Source organism: Panicum virgatum, chromosome 7K (genome assembly GCF_016808335.1).
Source record: "Panicum virgatum strain AP13 chromosome 7K, P.virgatum_v5, whole genome shotgun sequence".
Taxonomy (NCBI): Eukaryota; Viridiplantae; Streptophyta; class Magnoliopsida; order Poales; family Poaceae; genus Panicum; species Panicum virgatum.
In genome coordinates, this window is record NC_053142.1 from 20,474,556 (window position 1) to 20,492,721 (window position 18,166).

At 48.2% G+C, this 18,166-nt stretch overlaps 3 protein-coding genes across 3 annotated transcripts; all 3 read right to left on the minus strand.

The window, feature by feature from the left end:
• Positions 1-204: 204 nt before the first annotated feature.
• On the minus strand, positions 205-2,520 carry LOC120640478 (transcription factor BHLH6-like). Its single transcript, XM_039916321.1, has 4 exons — positions 2,358-2,520; positions 2,019-2,253; positions 1,494-1,922; positions 205-660 (listed from the first exon to the last, which is right to left on the minus strand). The coding sequence occupies exons 1-4, from the start codon at positions 2,423-2,425 to the stop codon at positions 562-564; spliced, it is 831 nt and encodes a 276-aa protein (XP_039772255.1). The 5' UTR covers positions 2,426-2,520; the 3' UTR covers positions 205-561.
• A 5,805-nt stretch (positions 2,521-8,325) lies between these two features.
• Positions 8,326-10,851, minus strand: LOC120640479 (transcription factor BHLH6-like). Its single transcript, XM_039916322.1, has 4 exons — positions 10,704-10,851; positions 10,352-10,610; positions 9,853-10,242; positions 8,326-8,792 (listed from the first exon to the last, which is right to left on the minus strand). Exons 1-4 carry the CDS (start codon positions 10,769-10,771, stop codon positions 8,685-8,687), a joined length of 825 nt encoding a protein of 274 aa, XP_039772256.1. The 5' UTR covers positions 10,772-10,851; the 3' UTR covers positions 8,326-8,684.
• A 3,907-nt stretch (positions 10,852-14,758) lies between these two features.
• Positions 14,759-15,883, minus strand: LOC120639993. The gene is made up of 4 exons (XM_039915898.1): positions 15,825-15,883; positions 15,274-15,490; positions 14,987-15,184; positions 14,759-14,906 (listed from the first exon to the last, which is right to left on the minus strand). Exons 1-4 carry the CDS (start codon positions 15,881-15,883, stop codon positions 14,799-14,801), a joined length of 582 nt encoding a protein of 193 aa, XP_039771832.1. The 3' UTR covers positions 14,759-14,798.
• Positions 15,884-18,166: the final 2,283 nt, after the last annotated feature.

Sequence of the window (18,166 nt, forward strand, 5' to 3'; positions counted from 1 at the left end):
ATAGGATGGGAAGAGAATGAAAATTGGGAGCTTGTTTTCCTTATCGGTCATGGCACAGACTAACGGGTAGAGGGCTTCATTTAACTTTTTTTTTGTCGACTTGGCACACGAAAGAAGCGAGAAGCCTTAGAGACCTTTCATTACTTAGCAAAAGTCATAAAAGAAAGCAGGGTGTCCTATAAGAAAAAGAAATGCGAAACTAAGCGACCAATGTCTAAAGTATTACTTACTTTTTTTGCGGGTAAAAGTATTACTTACTTTTGGACTAAGGTTTCCTAACATGCACAGTAGTATTCATTGCACACCAAAGTTCTTTAACGGGTGAGTCCCCTTGTTATTCTTCATTACCATATACGTGCAATAGTTCTGAAACTTGAAGTCCAAACTTGCTCAGTCTACTACCTAAACTTTGACCCGCTGCCTCACCTCCCATATGCGTAAGGGGGATGTTGAGAAAAGGGCAGCACACAGCAAACACACAGCATACTTCTTATCCGGCGAGGGACTACGTTGGCAAACTAGACGAAAAACTACCATATCTTGATATAGTCAGCCCTCATCCTAATAGCTCATGGAACTTGGCGGGCTTCCGGTGGCGTCGATCTGGGCGAGAGCAGCCTCGACCATCTGCTTCATCTGGATCCCATCCATTTGATCTACCTGGATGCGGAGGAAGATTCTAAGTTTAGTCAACAGATCGATGCGAGAGCTGACATGAAGCATCACAAAAGTCAAGGCCTAGGTACCACACTCGCAAACAAAAAAAAAATCCAACTAAACCACGCATGCTAATCATTGCAATTGTGGTTCAGGTTAAACACAAGAAAAAAGAGGTCAATGACGTAGTAGATGCAAATGATAAGTAACCCAACTGGCCTAACTCGAGCACGTGCAGCTTGTGCTCAACAACGAACCGAAACCTGGGAAGAATTTCTCGCGGCCGTACGTCACCGAGAGGGCGAAAAGGACCGAGCAGCAGCCAGAGCAATTGTCTGGTGCGCGGAGGAGCACGTGGAAGTCGTTTTCCAATCCCACCCCCCTCCCCCGGCACGCGATTTGCTGCTGCGAGGCGGGTAGGGGAGCAGCCCCGGGCCCCTCCCGTGATCCCCCCAAATTCTGCAGCTGAAGCACGTGGTGGTGCCGGAGTCAGGTGAATGGCGATGTGCCCATGGATTCCCGGCCGATTTGCACGTGATCCTCCCCCAGGCCGCCGGCAAGCGATCGAGATGGTGACGTAGCGTTCGTCCACCTCGGACTCACTCGGACGCCGCAAACGGAACAGAGCCAGGAGCATTTTTGACTCGAAAGCTTTCCACCTAAAAGCGGAAAGGGAAAGCCTAATAATAAAGTAGAGTGAGTCGTATGGTCATGGTATGAGTCAACTCCATGGTCAACCCGTGAAATCTCCGGCCAAGGTCATGTCGATGGTCACAAGGAAAATACTGTACTGGCTAGTAAGACGGAGGAGCGATTCGATCGAATTTCCAAGGTACCTCGACGAAGACGGTGTGCATGAGGCATCCGGCGACGGAGGTGATGCTGGCGGTGATGACGCGGAGCCGGAGCTCCTCGATGGCGCGGCAGACCCGGGCCATGGCGTCGCGGCGCTTGCTGCACGTCAGGCTCACCACCAGCACGCGCTCGCCCACCTCCGACACGCGCAGCTCCAGGACCTCCACGGGCGGGGGCGGGGGTGGAGCGGCGACAGACGGCGGCACCGACCGCGCGCGCTTCGGCTTCTTCGTCCGCTCCGCCGCCTCGAGCGGGAGGAGGCCCTCGTCGCCGAGCGCGTAGCACTCCTCCGCCTGCGGCACGCCGGCGGCGGACTCGAGCGCGCGCACCTCCTGCAGCACCTGCCGCTCCTCCGCCTGCAGCTGCTGGATGTACTCGATCGCGTCCTTGATGATCGACGCCTTGTCCATCTGGATGCCAGTGCTCCCCGTCGTCAGAACTTGGAACAAGCTCTGCTCGCCGCCGGCAATGCCGCCGGGCGGCCACGATCAGCAACTGAAACTGACCTTGGTGATGTTGGGCACGACGCTGCGCAGCGCGTAGAGCTTCTCGTTGAGCTTGCGGCGGCGGTCGCGCTCCATGATGATGTTCTTGTTGGCCCCATCCGCGGCGCGGCCGGCGCCGCCGCTGCCGGCTCCCTTACCATCACCCGCCGGAGCCGAGGAGGAATGGGAGTTGGACCCGTCCGGCGAGCTGGAGTCGTAGCAGGACATGGCGTCCTCCTGCGCCTCCAGGTAGATGCTGCAGCAAGCAAACGCGCCATGGACGACCACGGCCGATCTGTCAGCACCCATCGGCGCCATTACATCGCCGGCGAGCCGGCGAGGCGGTCGTACATGCCGTACCTGAGCTCCTGGTACTCGAGGTAGCGCTGCGTCTCCTCCCAGTAGCTGTCGCCCATCTCCGGATCCATGATTGAGCCGAGCTCTGCGCGGGTTCGCCGCCGCCGGTCCGGTGTGCTCTGTTCTTCCGTCGCTGGCTCGGCCGCGGGACTGGGCAGCTCGCTCGTCGCTCTCCAGCGGATTTATAGGCACCGGCGTGTGACGCTGCCACGTGGGCCCGGGGCGTGGTGACGCGGACGCGCTCGGCTCCGGTCTCCCCGTCCGCGTGAGGCGTGACGACCAGAGCGGGGGAAGAAAAAGGAAAACGTGCGGGAAGGGGGCACTCGCCAAGCCTGGTGGGTCCGACCTGTCAGCCGAACGCGGGGGAGTCGTCCACTCCATTCCTGCTCCCCCGTCGGCCGTCGCGAGGGCAACGTGCGCGATTTATTTAATTCCCGGTGATCGTTACAGACACGTGATGTGAGATTTTTTTTTTTGCGAAAGTTAGATGTATTAAACAACTGCACAGTACACCCCCGATTTACAAACAGAACCCTGGAAAAAGAAAAAATTACAAGTGAGTCCCTAAGAGTACTGTTCATCTTCCCCATCTCCATATTCCTATTCGTCTTCTCCGCCACCTCGTCGATCCAAATCCACCTCCCATCACGCCAATGGGCTCCAAGCATTGGTAGAGCCGCAAGATTCATCGCCCAGTTCTCCACCAAGCGCAACCTTTCCAGTGAACGAACATCGGCCGCCACCTTGACATAATAGAAGAGGAACGAGTCCGCCATCGGCAACCAAATGGCCACCGACCGGAAGAGAAGTCCGGCGTCGTCGAGAAATTCAGCAACCCAGACAGTCCATCCACCCAAGGGGATGCACGAAACCCCCACCCTTCCGCAAAAGAACGGGAGAAAGACACTCACGCTGCCTTGACCGTGGAAGACAAGGACGCTTGCATCGCCGACGAAGCAGTAGCCATCCCCCTGACCGTCGGAGAAGCAGCAGCGGAGACAAAAGATACTCCACTCCACCGGGCCACCCACCACAGCAACCAGCAGAAGAAAGATTATTCGCCGACCGAGCAACAGCAACCCCGCCGCCGCACGCCGGAAACCTAGCTCCACCATCGAAAGAAAACGGCAAGCAAAACCTAGGTAAACTAACCTATACGCATCCGCGCGTCAATTCCCTGGTCTGCCACCCTCTCCGACGCCTACCCGGCCGCCGGAGAAGGAAGGGACCGGCGGAATCGCGCCGGAAAATGCAGATCGCTGCCGACTCGCCCTTTTCGCCCTGTCTGAACTATAACAAGGGGAAAAGAAGAGTCCCGACACGTGATGTGAGCTTAATTATCTACTGATTCCCTTAATGAATAATTGATAATCTAGTACAGTATCTGTAACACCCCGGGTGTTAATCACCTTGCATTAAGGATAAGCACACGATTAACCTCATTATTAGCACTGAGTTTGCATACATAAAAATGTTGAATAAACTTATACCAAAAAAATTCACATGAGATCCTTTAACAAATTTTCAAAAATGAAATCAAATCGAATTCTAGTTTAAATAACTAGACACATTAAATGACGAGCTTAGGAATGGTTAAAAAATTTGTTTCAATTTTCGGATAATAAAAATTTGAATTCATAAAATTGGAACAAATATTACCAAAACTTGAATTTGAATAGGTCCGGACCTGTCCAACCGGTGTGACCAACCGGTCAGACCGGTTGTGCCTGGGTAGTCCTTATCTTCTCACTGTGCTCTCTCTATATCTCTCACATCTCACTCTCCCTCCCTCCCTCACGTTCACTCTCTCCCTCTCCCTCCCTCACGAGCTCTCCCTCATGAGCTCCCTCTCTCTCTAGTGCCCTAGAGTGCAAATCCCCATCCCCGAATCAATCCCTCAGCCAAGGAAGCTTCAAATCCGAGTGGAGGACCATCTTCCCCGCGTATTTCTTCCCGGGGAGTTTTGGATTTCAAGTTCTTCGCGTGGGAGAAAAACTCGTTCAAGGTACTCCAACTTGTGCCGCCCCGATCTATCTCTTTAGGAGGTTCTAAGTGATTTTCTTTGGTCAATCGTCTCTATATGCATCCCTCCACCTTCCCCAAACCCCGGCCGAGATCATCCCCGGCCAAATCAACGAGAATCGACCCTCCTCCGGCCGTTCACCATTGGAGCCGCTCGAAGCTTGAGGCCGCCATCGATCTGCTCCCTCCGGCCGTTTCTCCTTGCCCGGACCCCAAGAATCGATTCCCCGGTGAGCCCTCAACCTTCGCCGCCATTCCCTGCCCTTTTCCCCTTAGTTTCCTCACCGGAGCGCTGCCACACGCCACCCTCGCGCCTAGGTCCAGATCATCTGGCCTAGGGCCGGATCATCCGGCACCTTCCAGAGGCAAAAAGTACTGTTGGGCCGGATCATCCGGCCTATGGTCGGATCATCCGATCAGCACAGATCCTTAGTGGTTGTAAAATACGTAGATAATTATAAAAAATCAGAAAAATACAAAACCAATTTTGTTAGCTTCGTAATTTCATGCTCTATATAATAGAACCATTAGATGTATTATTTGGCAACTTTTTATATGCAGTTTTAATTATGCTACATAAATACTTCTATAACTCATTAATTGCATAAATGGAGTTGGGAATTTGTTGAAAATATAAAACCTGTTTGGATAACTTTGTTTAGACTTATGTAAGGTTTAGTTAACCTCTGCATGTGTAGTTGTAGCTTGCAATGTGTAAACTTAGGGCATGCCTCGGTTAGGACCGGTTGGAGGAACCGGTCTGACCGGTAGTGTAGCCAGTATTAATATAAGACCGGTCTGACCGGTCAGGGATGGGTCTGATCGGTAGCGTTAGGGCTGTTAGGCGTAATTGTGTGTAAAATCGTAATGCTTATACTTGAGCAATAGTTACTTTGTGCTTGCAGAATGGTATTTGCGTTGCTTATTTTCGTGTGCATTTAATTGGCATATCATATGCATACATGTAGAGCTCGTAGTGAGAATGACGTCTACAAATGGATCGTGAAGCCCGGATCGGAGAAGAAGGATTAAGAGGAAATTCGTGAAGACCCGGCCCAATGGTCGGAAGGGCTCAAGGCCTTGCTAGTATTAACACTAACTTAGTGTTACCATCAGACAAGCCCCGGTGCACAACCTGCTAATTTAAATTATGATACTTATATATGTATCTATTACTTGTGCATTAAGTTTTAGGAGTTATTTGAAACCTTAGTTGCATGATCCCTAAGTTCCTGGGCCTTTTACTAGTATGAATAGGTCGTTAGCACAGCTATGCTTAATAGGGCTCGATAGAAGTCGAGTGATAATTCTGTCACTCGCGAGATATAGGATGTCTCTATATTACATTATATGAGCTACTATTTTCAAGATGGAAGATATGGGATGGGAGACCGGATGGGGAAATGTGTAGCCCCATCTGTGTCGATTAAGGACCATTCCGTTGTCGGCTGTGCTGATCGGGGATTGAATTGTATTAGCCGCATGCCGGGAGTAAGAGGTAGTCGAAACCGATAAGCTGAGTACTGCCTTGCTTCGAAAGTATAGGAACCCGCACCCAACTCCTGGGGTAGTCGAGTAGTCGCGGAGAATTGGGGGATGCATATGTTTACTTTTGGTGGTCTCACGTTGAGCTTGGCTGACCATATGTCGTTGGGCTAGTTCCTGTAGTTCGAGGCGGGGAGGGGAAATATTGGTGTGTGGGGTCCGACGGGGCTTTTGTGTGCCGTGTTGGTTAGGTCCACCTTACAAGGTTAAATCGAATCGATTCGCCGTGTCTCGCGGTTATGAGAGCCTTGATCTCTTGGTCACATCGTAGAAAGGAAATGGAATAAAATGGTATAAGATGCAATGAGGGCTGCTATTATTTAATTAATATTTTGCTCACCTTGATTGTTGTAGAATTGCAAATCATACATAATTAGTAGATCTATTGATATAAATGGGAGCTAAAACTTGGAAAAAAGGACTCACTTCTAGTGTTTTTTCTGCAAAACCAACCACCAGCCAGAAAGCCTTGCATGTCTAGGTATATGGGCTAAGTTATACCCACTGGTCGGGTAAGTCTTACTGAGTATTAGTTGTTCAGGGTTTGTTGTTTACCCTATTTCAGGTATAGGAGCTAACTAGGCTTCACGTCGGTGGGCTCGATGTGGCGCCTTATCTTCATGTCTCGGTAGTTCTCGACTTATTTAGTTTATTTTATTTATTCTTTAGTAAAAATGCTCTGTAAGTTAGATTCTCTTCCGCTGCTATCTTCTCTTTTGTATATTCAAGTTTAAAGCTGTTTTGTAAAAGTCTTAATATTGTTTACTATTTTGTAAAATTTTATCATGCTGATACCTTCTGCGCACGCCTTCGTGCGAGCCTTCTGGTGTGTTTCGATCGGCCTGTGGGTTGGAAACAGCCTGTCAAGTTACACTTAATTAAGCTAATGCGCTTGATGTGTTCAAATGATGACGGTTACGCTTAATTAAACGTTTTAACTCGACGGGTCTGTCACAGTATCGATCAAGTGGACGGGTAATCATGTCATCATCTTCCTCGAGTATGTTGCTCGCAATCTGCTTGCTTGGAGTTCCTGCGGTGACGGCGGCATTGGGCTTTGGCCTTGCCCACACATGCGTACGGAGATAATGTTGGCTCCTCTCCTCTCAGCGCGTAGACGAACTCCCTTGTGTGTTCTTCGTTGGACGATGAGATGCATTCCCTTCTACTTCGATCTTGCCATGAACTCCTCCGGACCTCCCCTCAACTTCGATCTTCTCATTTCTCTTCTACTCCCTGCATTAAAAATTATAATTTATTTGAATTTTTATCCTAAAATTGAGCACTCCTTTTATTTAAAAATTTATGCAAAATATCACTTCTTTTACTATGATTTGCTTTATTAATACAAATTCTTCAAAAATGATTTTAATTTAACTAGTTTTGCATAAATATTTGAATAAAATGAGGGGTCAAATTTGATGTCAAAAAGTCAAATAAATTATAATTTGAAATGGAGGGAGTAACTAGAAAACTTTCGGGAGAATCTAAGAAATAGCACCATTTCAAGAGGTGTTGAGGAAACAGCACATCTAATATGCATATCCATAAAACATCACTATAAGCACCTATGATATTCATGAAATAGCACTAGTTCTCATTTCCCCTCAGTTTTAATTTTCCTCCCACAATTTTACCAAATGCAAAAGACTGATTTTCCTTTTATTTTTGTGGACCAATTCCCCGCTGCATTAACTCTTTTTATGTTGTCAAAAGTTACAAGCCAAAATGATCTTTAGCAATACTATATACTTTTAGGAGTATAGCATTGGCATTTCTTGGAGATTTGACAAATAAAATTGATGATGAGAGTTAGAACGTTGTTGCTTTGCTATGTACACAAAATTTTTTAATGAAACATGCTGGATAAGTCGAATGCAAGTGCTTGGACAAGAATTTTAGTCGGCTAAAAACGGGTCGATGAGTTGAGTAAATGTTAAACTTCAACTGATTTATAGGATATTTTATTCAGTTTTACCAAGGACTAAAGAATGGGAGAGCTAGCAGCCGAGTACAGTTACAGCACGTGCAACAAGAGAAGTTTTGCCGCGTGTGGCCACGCGCCGTTGGACTGAACGGCTGCTGGACGGCAAGGTAGCATAAACAAAAGCGACGCTGGGAATGAACCGCACCCTGCACCGTGCACCACATGCCGGAAATCCTAAATGATTTCATTCCCCTGTTCTATCAACGAGTTGTTTGTTTATTGCTGCTGGTGTGAATGAATGCTCGGGTCCGATGCAGAGACCCGATCTAAAAATCTCGATAGCGAAAGCTCCGAGTCTCAAGCGACCTGGATTCAGTCTGGGTTGTCTACTTTATCTTTCTTGTCGCTGTAACTTATGAGACCGGTATGGATGCTAGCTAGACTTTTGGTAACAGGTCGGTCTCGGTTGAATTCGAATGAATTTGAATTACTTTCAACGTAGTATTCAAAAGTTTCTCGGCCGTGAGATGACAACAACGTATTATTGTGTAGCTAGCAAATCAAGTGTTATTCCTTGAGATTTAGGCAAAGTGGACCCCCTTCTTATTTGCTAGGTCGATCACTGCATCTTTTTCCCTAATAGCCCTGTCGTCACACAAAGTTCCTGGCCTGCTGCCCCGCTCGGTCACCTCCTAGTATGTACATGGGGTACCACCCAAAAAAACACACCCTCCAAAAAAAGCATCGGCGGACTCGACTGGTGGGATTAATTACACGATCGATCCTCAAACGACCGTAGCTAGTAGATATCTTCTTGATGACGTCAGTCGAAAGAACTAGTAGCTCATGAGACTCGGGGGGCTCCCGGCGGCGGCGGTGTCGAGCTGCGTGAGGGCGGCCTCGATGGTGCGCTTCATCCGAGCACGGTCGTCGCCTTGATCCACCTGCAAAAACAAATTAACAGGACGATTTTTCATATAAGTCAACCTCTGTCCAGATCCAGATCCAGATCTTCATGTAAATTGGAGTAGTCAATGGCCTTGTTTGTTTGGATCGTTTAGATCCTATAACGCACTTTTCCGAGAAAAGAATCTCGCATGCATAGAGGACTAAATAAGATCTATTTGCAAAACCATTTTAGAGATGAGTGTAATTTTTTGTGACGAAAATAATGATATGAATTAATTGATGATTGGCTACAGTGGTGCTACAGTAACTATTCTCTAATTACGTAGTCAAATGCCTTATTAGATTTTTTTAGGGTTCCTATGCAGGGGTTATGGAATTAATTTTGTAAATTGTCTTCATTTAATACCAGTAATTAACGGTCAAAGTTTCCTAACACAAGTTGTGCCAGGGAACCAAACAGGACCAATGAGCATCATACTGTACTGTACATGGTTCCATCCGAATCCTAAGTCAACCACGCGCTAATCATTCACATAATTACTAATTAAAACAGTCAATCAGCAGCAGCGAGCTCATTGTTTCTGGATTCGAGCGCGTGCAGCTCTCGCTTTCAATCAGTTGGGACATGGCATGACCGCATGAGTGGGGAGGGGAGACGAATGGATTTCCGTTGCCCCCCGGGCGCTGAGCACGTGCCTATCCAACGTTTCCCACACATGCCCGGCGTGTGATGCGATTCGATGCGGATGGCGTCCTCTCCCCTCTTCTCCAGTTGAAGAAAATCGCATCTGAAGCACGTGAGTTACTGTAATTGGTAGCATCCGCATGAGATCACTTTTTTTTTTACCATTTTTCTACATTAGGAGTAGAACAGAACAGCCGGAAATGGAACAGGACCAGGATCCTTTTCGCAACGCCTTTCTACATTCCACTACAGTACTGCCTAAAAAAGGGGAAATTGAAAGCGAGTAGTGGTAGTCCACAGCACTACGCCAAGTCACCCCAATCCACCCCCAAGGCGCGCGGAAACAAGAGACCAGAGCAAATAATGAGCAGTATAATCAGCTGCAGCAGAGCGGAGCAGAGTTTTATTACCTCGACGAAGATGGTGTGCATGAGGCAGCCGGCGACGGAGGTGATGTTGGCGGTGACGACGCGGAGCTGGAGCTCCTCCACGGCGCGGCACACGCGGGCCATGGCGTCGCGCCCCTTGCCGCACGTCACGCTCACCACCAGTACGCGCTCGCCCACCTCCGACACGCGCAGCTCCAGGACCTCCACGGGCGCCGCCGCCGGGGCGACGGGCCGCGCGCGCTTCAGCCTCTTCGCCCGCTCCGCCCGCAGGAGCGCGCCCTCGTCGTACCCGTACTCGTCCATTCGCCGCGCGCCGCCGCCGGCCTCGAGCTCCTGCAGCACCCGCCGCTCCTCCGTCTGCAGCTGCTGGATGTACTCGATCGCGTCCTTGATGATCGACGCCTTGTCCATCTGGATGTCACCACAACATTCTTCGTCGTCAGAAGTTAGAATTAGAACATCAAGCTCTGCTCGCCGGCAATGCCGCCGGCCGTGATCAGCAGCAGCGACGGACACCGACCTTTGTGATGTTGGGCACGACGCTGCGCAGCGCGTAGAGCTTCTCGTTCATCTTGCGCCGGCGGTCGCGCTCCATGATGATGTTCTTGGCCGCCCCCTCCGCCGCGCCGCCCTCGGCCGCGGCCGCGCCGGGCCCCCTGGCGTCGTCCGCCGCGGTCACCGCCGGCGCCAGCGCCCAGGACGAGTTGGACAAGGACCCGTCCGGCGAGCTGGAGTCGTAGCAGGACAGCGCGTCTTCCTGCGCGCCATTCAGGTAGACGCTGCAATTGCGGCGTGCAAATCAGCAATCCGCGCATCCCCGTCGAGCCCCGAAGCAAGCAATGGCGGCGTCGCGCCCGGCGGCGAGGGCGTACCTGAGCTCGTCGGATTCGAACAAGCGCTGCATCTCCCAGTAGTACTCGAAGCTGTCTCCCATCTCCATGGCTTGGCTGCCCCTCTTCCTCCTCTGCTCCGCTCTGCTACTGCTCTGTTTTTCGAATGGGTTCTTGGTCGCTGCGGGAGTGAAGCGATGACCTCACTCCTCGCCCTCCAGCTGTTTTATAGGCTCCGGCATGTGAGCCTTGCAGGTGGGGCCCGCCGCAACCGCAAACGCGCTGGGCTGTGGGCCCCAGTTTCCCTCTCCGCCGCGTAACGACGACCAGGATGGAAACGTGCGGGAATTCGGGAGCGCCCCCGTGGGCCCGCCCCGCCAGCCTGACGCGCTCAAGTCCTTGGCAGCGAGTTCAACGTGCGCCATTTGCTTGTGAACCGTATTGATGATTGCTTAAAAAACGAACTAGCTGTATTAAACTAGCAAGTACTCATGTGATTAATTAGTACTCGCTAATTCATGTATGTGACGACTTGCTTCTCATTAGCAGGATGATTATGTGGTGATTAAGAACCACTAATTCGGATCACGTGTCGGGTTGTTGTCTTGTGTAATTGTGTTGGTCTCACCTGCTACTGCTAGATTCTTGATATCAAGAATTGGTCCCCAAAATGTATGGACGTGGAGAAGGCAGGGGAACAGGACACTACGGATATGGGTGGATGCATCTCTTTGCAAGGGTTTGGATTTTGGGAACGGGAAGGAAGGGACAAACAGCAACCTCACACCTGGAAATTAATTCGTGGAGGTGTGAAGCAGAATGGACCACCCCTAAATTTCTTCAGGGCCCTGATCGATCATATGCATGCGTCATCATTGATTTCGTCACTGGAGGCGATCGACGTCGAGGTACGTTGTCTTTTTTTTTCTCTCTCTAGCTGTTGGATTTATTTCGTGACGGTTGCGTTGCATCCAACATTTTGGTGGTACAGCATGTCTTCGCTATCTTGGATGATGTTGACACTGGATCAATCGTTTTAGGATTCGCATTATTGAGTCGCTGCTGCTGATGAAGGATGCGGTGGAAAGAGGAGAAATTATCTTGGTCTCTTGGAACTATGTTTCAAGTTATTTTGGATTTTTAATTCCTGTTACCAACTTCTACACTGTCTAATTAATTTTTATTTCTCCTAGCTAGTGACACCATCTTCTGGTCCTCCATGCTTGTTTTAACTTGAAGCCTCATTTGAGGAAGTTTTGGAAATTTTTTTGGTAGGCTTGGGAAAAGCACGTGCTACTATGTGGTGAAAATTTGGAAACCACTTACCAACATAAAAGTCTAAAAGTCTTGAGTAGGCTCTTGAAAACCTCCAAAACTACGCATGAAACGATGTCACGCAGCAATGCAAAAATGATGACGATTACATTCAACTACTTCTTTGAGATAGGGAATTAACAAAAGGTTTAGAAAATAGTGTTGGCGCTAAATTTTGTATTTTTGTCAGAAGCACATCTCACAAGAAAAAAAATATGCATTGCATTTATGCATGTTTGTGCAGTATCACATTCTAGTATTTTGGAAAATTTAATTTCTAGACATGCTTGTTCGAAGTGGATTCGATGTTTCCATCTCGTATATTTTCCGGAAAAGCTGTTGTTCCTAGGTAATAAGCCGAACTTTGTCTTTGTTTGGAAAAGCCCAAAAAATAATATTATTTTTTCTCCTGTATAAAATGATAATCTTTCATGGCCTTGGAAGTACAAGTGTAGATATTAGACCACATGAGCTACTTACTAAATCTTTAATTTGTTGAGCTGATATTTTCTGGGCCAGTTTGAGCCAGGCCCATGGGATCACTACCGGATTTCCTCATTTCGCCGTGTGTCAAGGGCACACGGCGAAGCCCATTTAACACACGACGAAAAGTTCGCCGTGGGTGGCCGACGGCGAAGCGCCGACGGCAGCCACTGGCACGGCGAAGAGAGTTTTCGCCGTGTGTCATATATCGGGCTCACGGCGAACACATTCGCCGTGTGTTATTCATGGCACACGGCAAAATAAAGATAATAAATGGCGTCGGCCGGAGTTGACGGCGGCGGGGTCTACTTCGCCGTGTGCTAAACGTGTGACACACGGCGAAGATTAGATACTTCGCCGTGTGCCGCGGGCCCTAGCACACGGCGAAGTTCTGGTTGGGGGACCAGGTGGCAGCATACTTCGCCGTGTGCCAGGGCCCGCGGCACACGGCAAAGGCTGGTCAGTTCGCCGTGTGCCGCCTCCTGGCACACGGCGAATTTTGGTCACTTTACCGTGTGCCAAGCCCATGGCACACGGCAAAGTAACCAGAAACAACCTGTTTTTTTTGTTTTTTCACGCTTAAAGTACCCACTCAAACCATATATCATAGATCATATATCATAACATGCACATGCAATATATATATCATGACAAATCACAAATTCACAAGTCAATGCATAAATTAAGTTCACAAGTTTACAAATCCACAAATCCTTATTGAAAATCCTCCTAGCATCATCAAGTTTACATCCATAGAGGCACAAATTAACAAGTTCATGGCTGAGGTGGGTCGTCGAACGGCGGTGGGGCGTTGAGCTGAGGCGACAATTCTGGCGTATTCGATGCCGCCGATAGATTCTGCAAAAAATGTAAGACAGTAAATTGCAGGTGAGACAAAAACCAAGTTCTTAAGTTATAATTCATGAAAGGAGCTTAAAGATCCAACCGCTGTAGAGAGGTCGAAGCAGGTAAAGGATCAGATGTAAAAAGAGCAACTCAATCTTGCAAGGAAAAATTTTATCCAAGAATATAACTTTAGCCTAGCTTCTTTTAGCTTGGTGTCAAGATAATGCATGAAACCATATCTCCGGACTTTAACTTACCAATATAAACAGTTTCATCTACAAATGTCAAAAATGTTGAAATTTGTACTACAATATATTATTAACATTGAATTTGGATTTCAGGTAGCATAAACCATTTTAATCCGAGGACACTTTCAGCTGTGGATTTTGTAGCTCCTATATTGGGTGCTCCAAATAAACAATACTCCCTCTGTTGAAAATACAATTTGCTTTAGAACATTCCTATATATACCGTAGGGCTGCCCTCTACCCTCAGATGATGCACTATCAAATCTGTGCAGACCGCTTTTAGTCTAATGCTCAACAGAAGTTCAAACTTTCATTGAAATACCTGATTTCGAATTCCTATGATAATGCATCTTGTAATTCGAAACTTCAGTTTCGAATTTGATTTGCAAAACTAGATCGACCAAATTACCGCAAACGAAAATCAAGATACTCACCGGATGAGTAGTAGAAGCAGGAGCCACATGGAATTGCATGGCTGTGATGGGATTACCCATTTGGACAGAAAGACTTCGAATGTAGTTGTACATCTGGGCCATCTCGGCCGCCTGCTTCTGCTCGTTCTCTTGTCGTAATCTCCTCTCTTCGGCCAACGCCGCCTCGTATGCCGCCTTTTGAGCTAGCATTTGGTTCTACAATATTTCATGACAATGTTACAATGCAAATCAAATATATGTACAAAACGAACGAACTATGAATAAATAAGGAATAACCTGAATTTCCTGCACTTGGAGCTGCGACGCGGACAGCCATGGGCGTATGGCCGGGCTATTGGCCGTGCTCCTCGCTCGAATCTGGGAGAGGGTGGGAGTGCTGGCCGTGTCTACAAGGCCGTCGCCAACATAGTAGCGCCCATGTTTCTTGCCTCCTCCCGCCCTCATAACGACTTCTCCATCAAGGGGCTGGGTCCTCGGATCCCAGTCTGGCCTATGGACCTGTCTTCCCATCTCTGTGTACGCCTGGATACAATTGTGGACGGACGGGTTGCTGTACGCCGAGGGCGGGTCGTCAGGGTTGTAGGTGACGTTGGATGTCGCCTTGCCTTTGCGGGCCAGAGCCCATCCCATGAATGGGGGGCACTCCTGGCCTTGATGTGAGGACCACTGCGAAAAAGGAAAAAGTTGATTACCAATTATGCTGAATTGAACGTTAGATTAGAGAAATCAGTCTGTGTAGTGTGTACCCATCTAGTCCTGTACTCATCGTTGTTGAGGCTGCCTTGGTGGTGCGCTGGACCTGGCATCAGCAATCACCACTGACGGCCAGCATCGTGCTTCTCCTGCCACTCCGGGTCGAACCACTTGTCCACTATGCGCTCCCAGCACACGGTATCATTACGACACCACCACGCAGGAACCTACACGTGATCAAATGCATGACAAGTAAGAAGAGAAACATTTAACGATGTTTTTAATCTCAAAATAAACTTAAACTTACCTGTAAATATTGCTCTCGGGTCAGCTTCAACTCTCTCGCCTCAGGCTTCCCGATCTTCTGCTTTAGGAAAAGTGCACAAAAGTTGATGACGCACTGGACTTGCGCCTCATAATGCATGTCCTTGACGAGTTTAACGCATCTATTGTCAGCCACAATCGCCGCCCGCTCCTCGTATCCCTCATCACACCTGTAAAAATCCTGCATATAAAGACAATGGATCATGTCATCATTGAAAAAATATTGAATGAATGTGATGTATTCACCATTTTTTGACGGAAAAAACTTACCCAGAGCTCGCCCTTTACCCGCTCTGCCTTGTTCTCAAAGGCTCTGCTGCTCCGATCCAACTGATCGTTGTTGGCGGCGATGTAGTGGTCCCATGTCCAGGCCGGCTCGTATCGTCCTTGATAGTGGACCAGGCCTGGGAAGTGCTCCCTGCACAAAAGACCCAGGATGCCGTTGACCTTGCGTTTGTGAGCACCACCACTGAGGACAGTCCAACTCCTGCAACCATTGATTAAGAGAAAATATTAGTTTGTAATGTAATTTTCGAGTTAGGAAATGAAAAAGGTAGTAATAAAATGTCAAATTACTTACATATCCCCGAACGGTCGAATCAGCGGGCGCAAGGCAACATGTATCGGCCTATCTGGGAGTCGCGAGGGACCTCGCAACCAGACAGCCGGCGTAGAGGTATCCTCAGCCGTGTCCTCCTCAGCACTAGACGACTCCCCCCCTCCTCCTGCGCGTCCGCCTGCCACTCCTCCTCCCGCTCCTGCTCCTGGTCCTGGGCAGGCTCCACCTCCTCCTCCTCCTCCTCCTCCTCAGACGGCGGTACAGGCGAAGGCTCCCGACGCCTCCTGCCTCCACCCTTCCCTCGACCCCTCTTGGGTCCATCCTTCCATCGACCCTTGCCTCGCCCCAACCCGGAACTCCTATCGGATCCCTCACCAGCATCCGAGTGTGGTATCATTCTTCTATACAGTGAGGCGGCCGATTGTTGAAGTCCGCCGCCCGGCATCTTTCTTCAATCACCTGCAATTAAAAATAGTAAACCAATCAGCACATATATACAAAACGATCTTATAAAGAGAAAGAAAAAAATACGACATAATTAAAAAGTAACATTAATAAATCAAATAGTATGGATCATACATGTATTAGAAATAATCATCTTCATCGGGATTAGCTGGATCATATGTCTCATCATCACTATCACGCAAGTCGAGAAGTTCAAGCCTGTGCTCTAAAGGTGGAATTTCATCCTCATTGTCATCGCCTAATTGTAATCGCTCAAGTAATTCTAGGTCCTTCGCATTACGAACCTCCTCATCAACGTCGTCCTCGTCATCAACCATTTCATCATCGTGTACTTCCATTTCGATCACTCCGGTTAAGTCTATCTCAAAATGCCCTTCAAGCCCATCTTCTTGAAAGAACTCCCCGTCATATGTGTTTGGGTCTATGTTGTAATTGTCATTATTTGGAATAGTTACTTTACCGTGTGGTGATACCTTGTACACCACGTCCCAACCCGTAAGGCGATCGTCGGTTTTGCACGGATATGAGAGATAATAAACTTGCGTGGCTTGTTGAGCCACAATATAGACATCGTCTCCTGGATACACTGATGACTTGCGAATTTCGACTAGGCCGAGATGAGGAGTCCATCGCACTTCGTTAGGATCAAACCAATGGCATTTGAATATGATAGGCTTAAGAGGTTTGCAACCATGAAATGTGAGTTCATAGATTTCCTCAATTATGCCATAATACTCGACCCCATCAAGGGCTGTCGTACAAACGCCGGAATTTGTGGTTCTTCGATTGGGTCGACTCTGCTCGTGGCTTTTTGTGTGAAAGCGATATCCATTGACATCATAACCGGAGTATGACAAGACCCTATAGGCACAACCATTGGCAACTTGTCTCAACTCGGGACACATAGACGCATCATTTTGGGCCTACAGGTAGAAGTATGATGGTTTGTTATACTATTCGCACGGACAAGAAACTTCAAATGTCTAACAAGTATGAGGATTTGTTATACCTTGTGCTTGAACCAAGAAATGAAATCGGGGGCTCTTTGTCCCGCACCGGACTTAAGAAGGGTGTCAACTTCGTGCGGGGTTGGAACTCTTCGGCGACGCCAGAATTGTTGAGTAAATTCCCTATATAAACGAGAGGTAAAGGGGGTTGGATGCAGAATAGTTAATACTCGAGCAAATAGTTTGTTGAGAACTTACTGTATGTACGACTCGACTTCCACTAGATTGGTCAACACATACATCATGATAGTGAGCAACTCTTCATTGAGCAAGGTCTTAGGAGTCGCACCACTTGCACTTCCAAGTTGCCCTTTGAATAGGCTGAGGTTCGTTTCATTTTCAGCTTCATTGTAACGAGTATTTTGTTGTGTAGTTGGAGACTTCATCCAGAATGTATGCTTCTGCAATGGAAGCTTCTATTTTGCATTTATTTTTGCATTTGGTTCGAAGGATCTTTTGTTGTCTCTCAATCGAGTAGCACCAACGTCCCTGAATAGGCCCCCCATCCGTGCCTCATACGGGAGGTGCAAAATCATATGCTGCATCGGATTGAAGAAGCCAGGAGGAAAGATTTTCTCCAACTTACAAAGCAACACAGGGGCCAATTTTTCCATTTGTTCAACCACAGCCCGAGACAACTCCTTGGCACATAGCTGACAGAAGAAATTGCTTAACTCAACCAGCACTTGCCAGACATGGTCAGCGAGATAGCCTCGAACCATCACCGGAAGGAGCCGCTCAATCCATATGTGGTAGTCATGACTCTTCAGCCCATTGATTCGCATAGTAGATAAGTTGACCCCTCTCCTTAGATTCGCTGCATAACCATCGGGGAACATTAAAGTCTGGAACCATTCTAGTACTTCTTTCCTTTGGTGCTTCTTCAAGACGAATTCAGCTACAGGCTTTTTCCATTTCATACCATCTTTGGGTGGCGGAATATTCAATTTTGGTCTATCGCATAAAGTAGCTTGATCCACTCGGGCCTTAACATTGTCCTTTGTTTTATCAAGAATGTCCATGATTGTACCCAGAGTGCCTCAGCAATATTTTTTTTCGAGTGCATCATATCAATGTTATGAGGAAGAAGAAGATCATCCATGTAGGGAAGCCTCCACAGGCCTGACTTCTG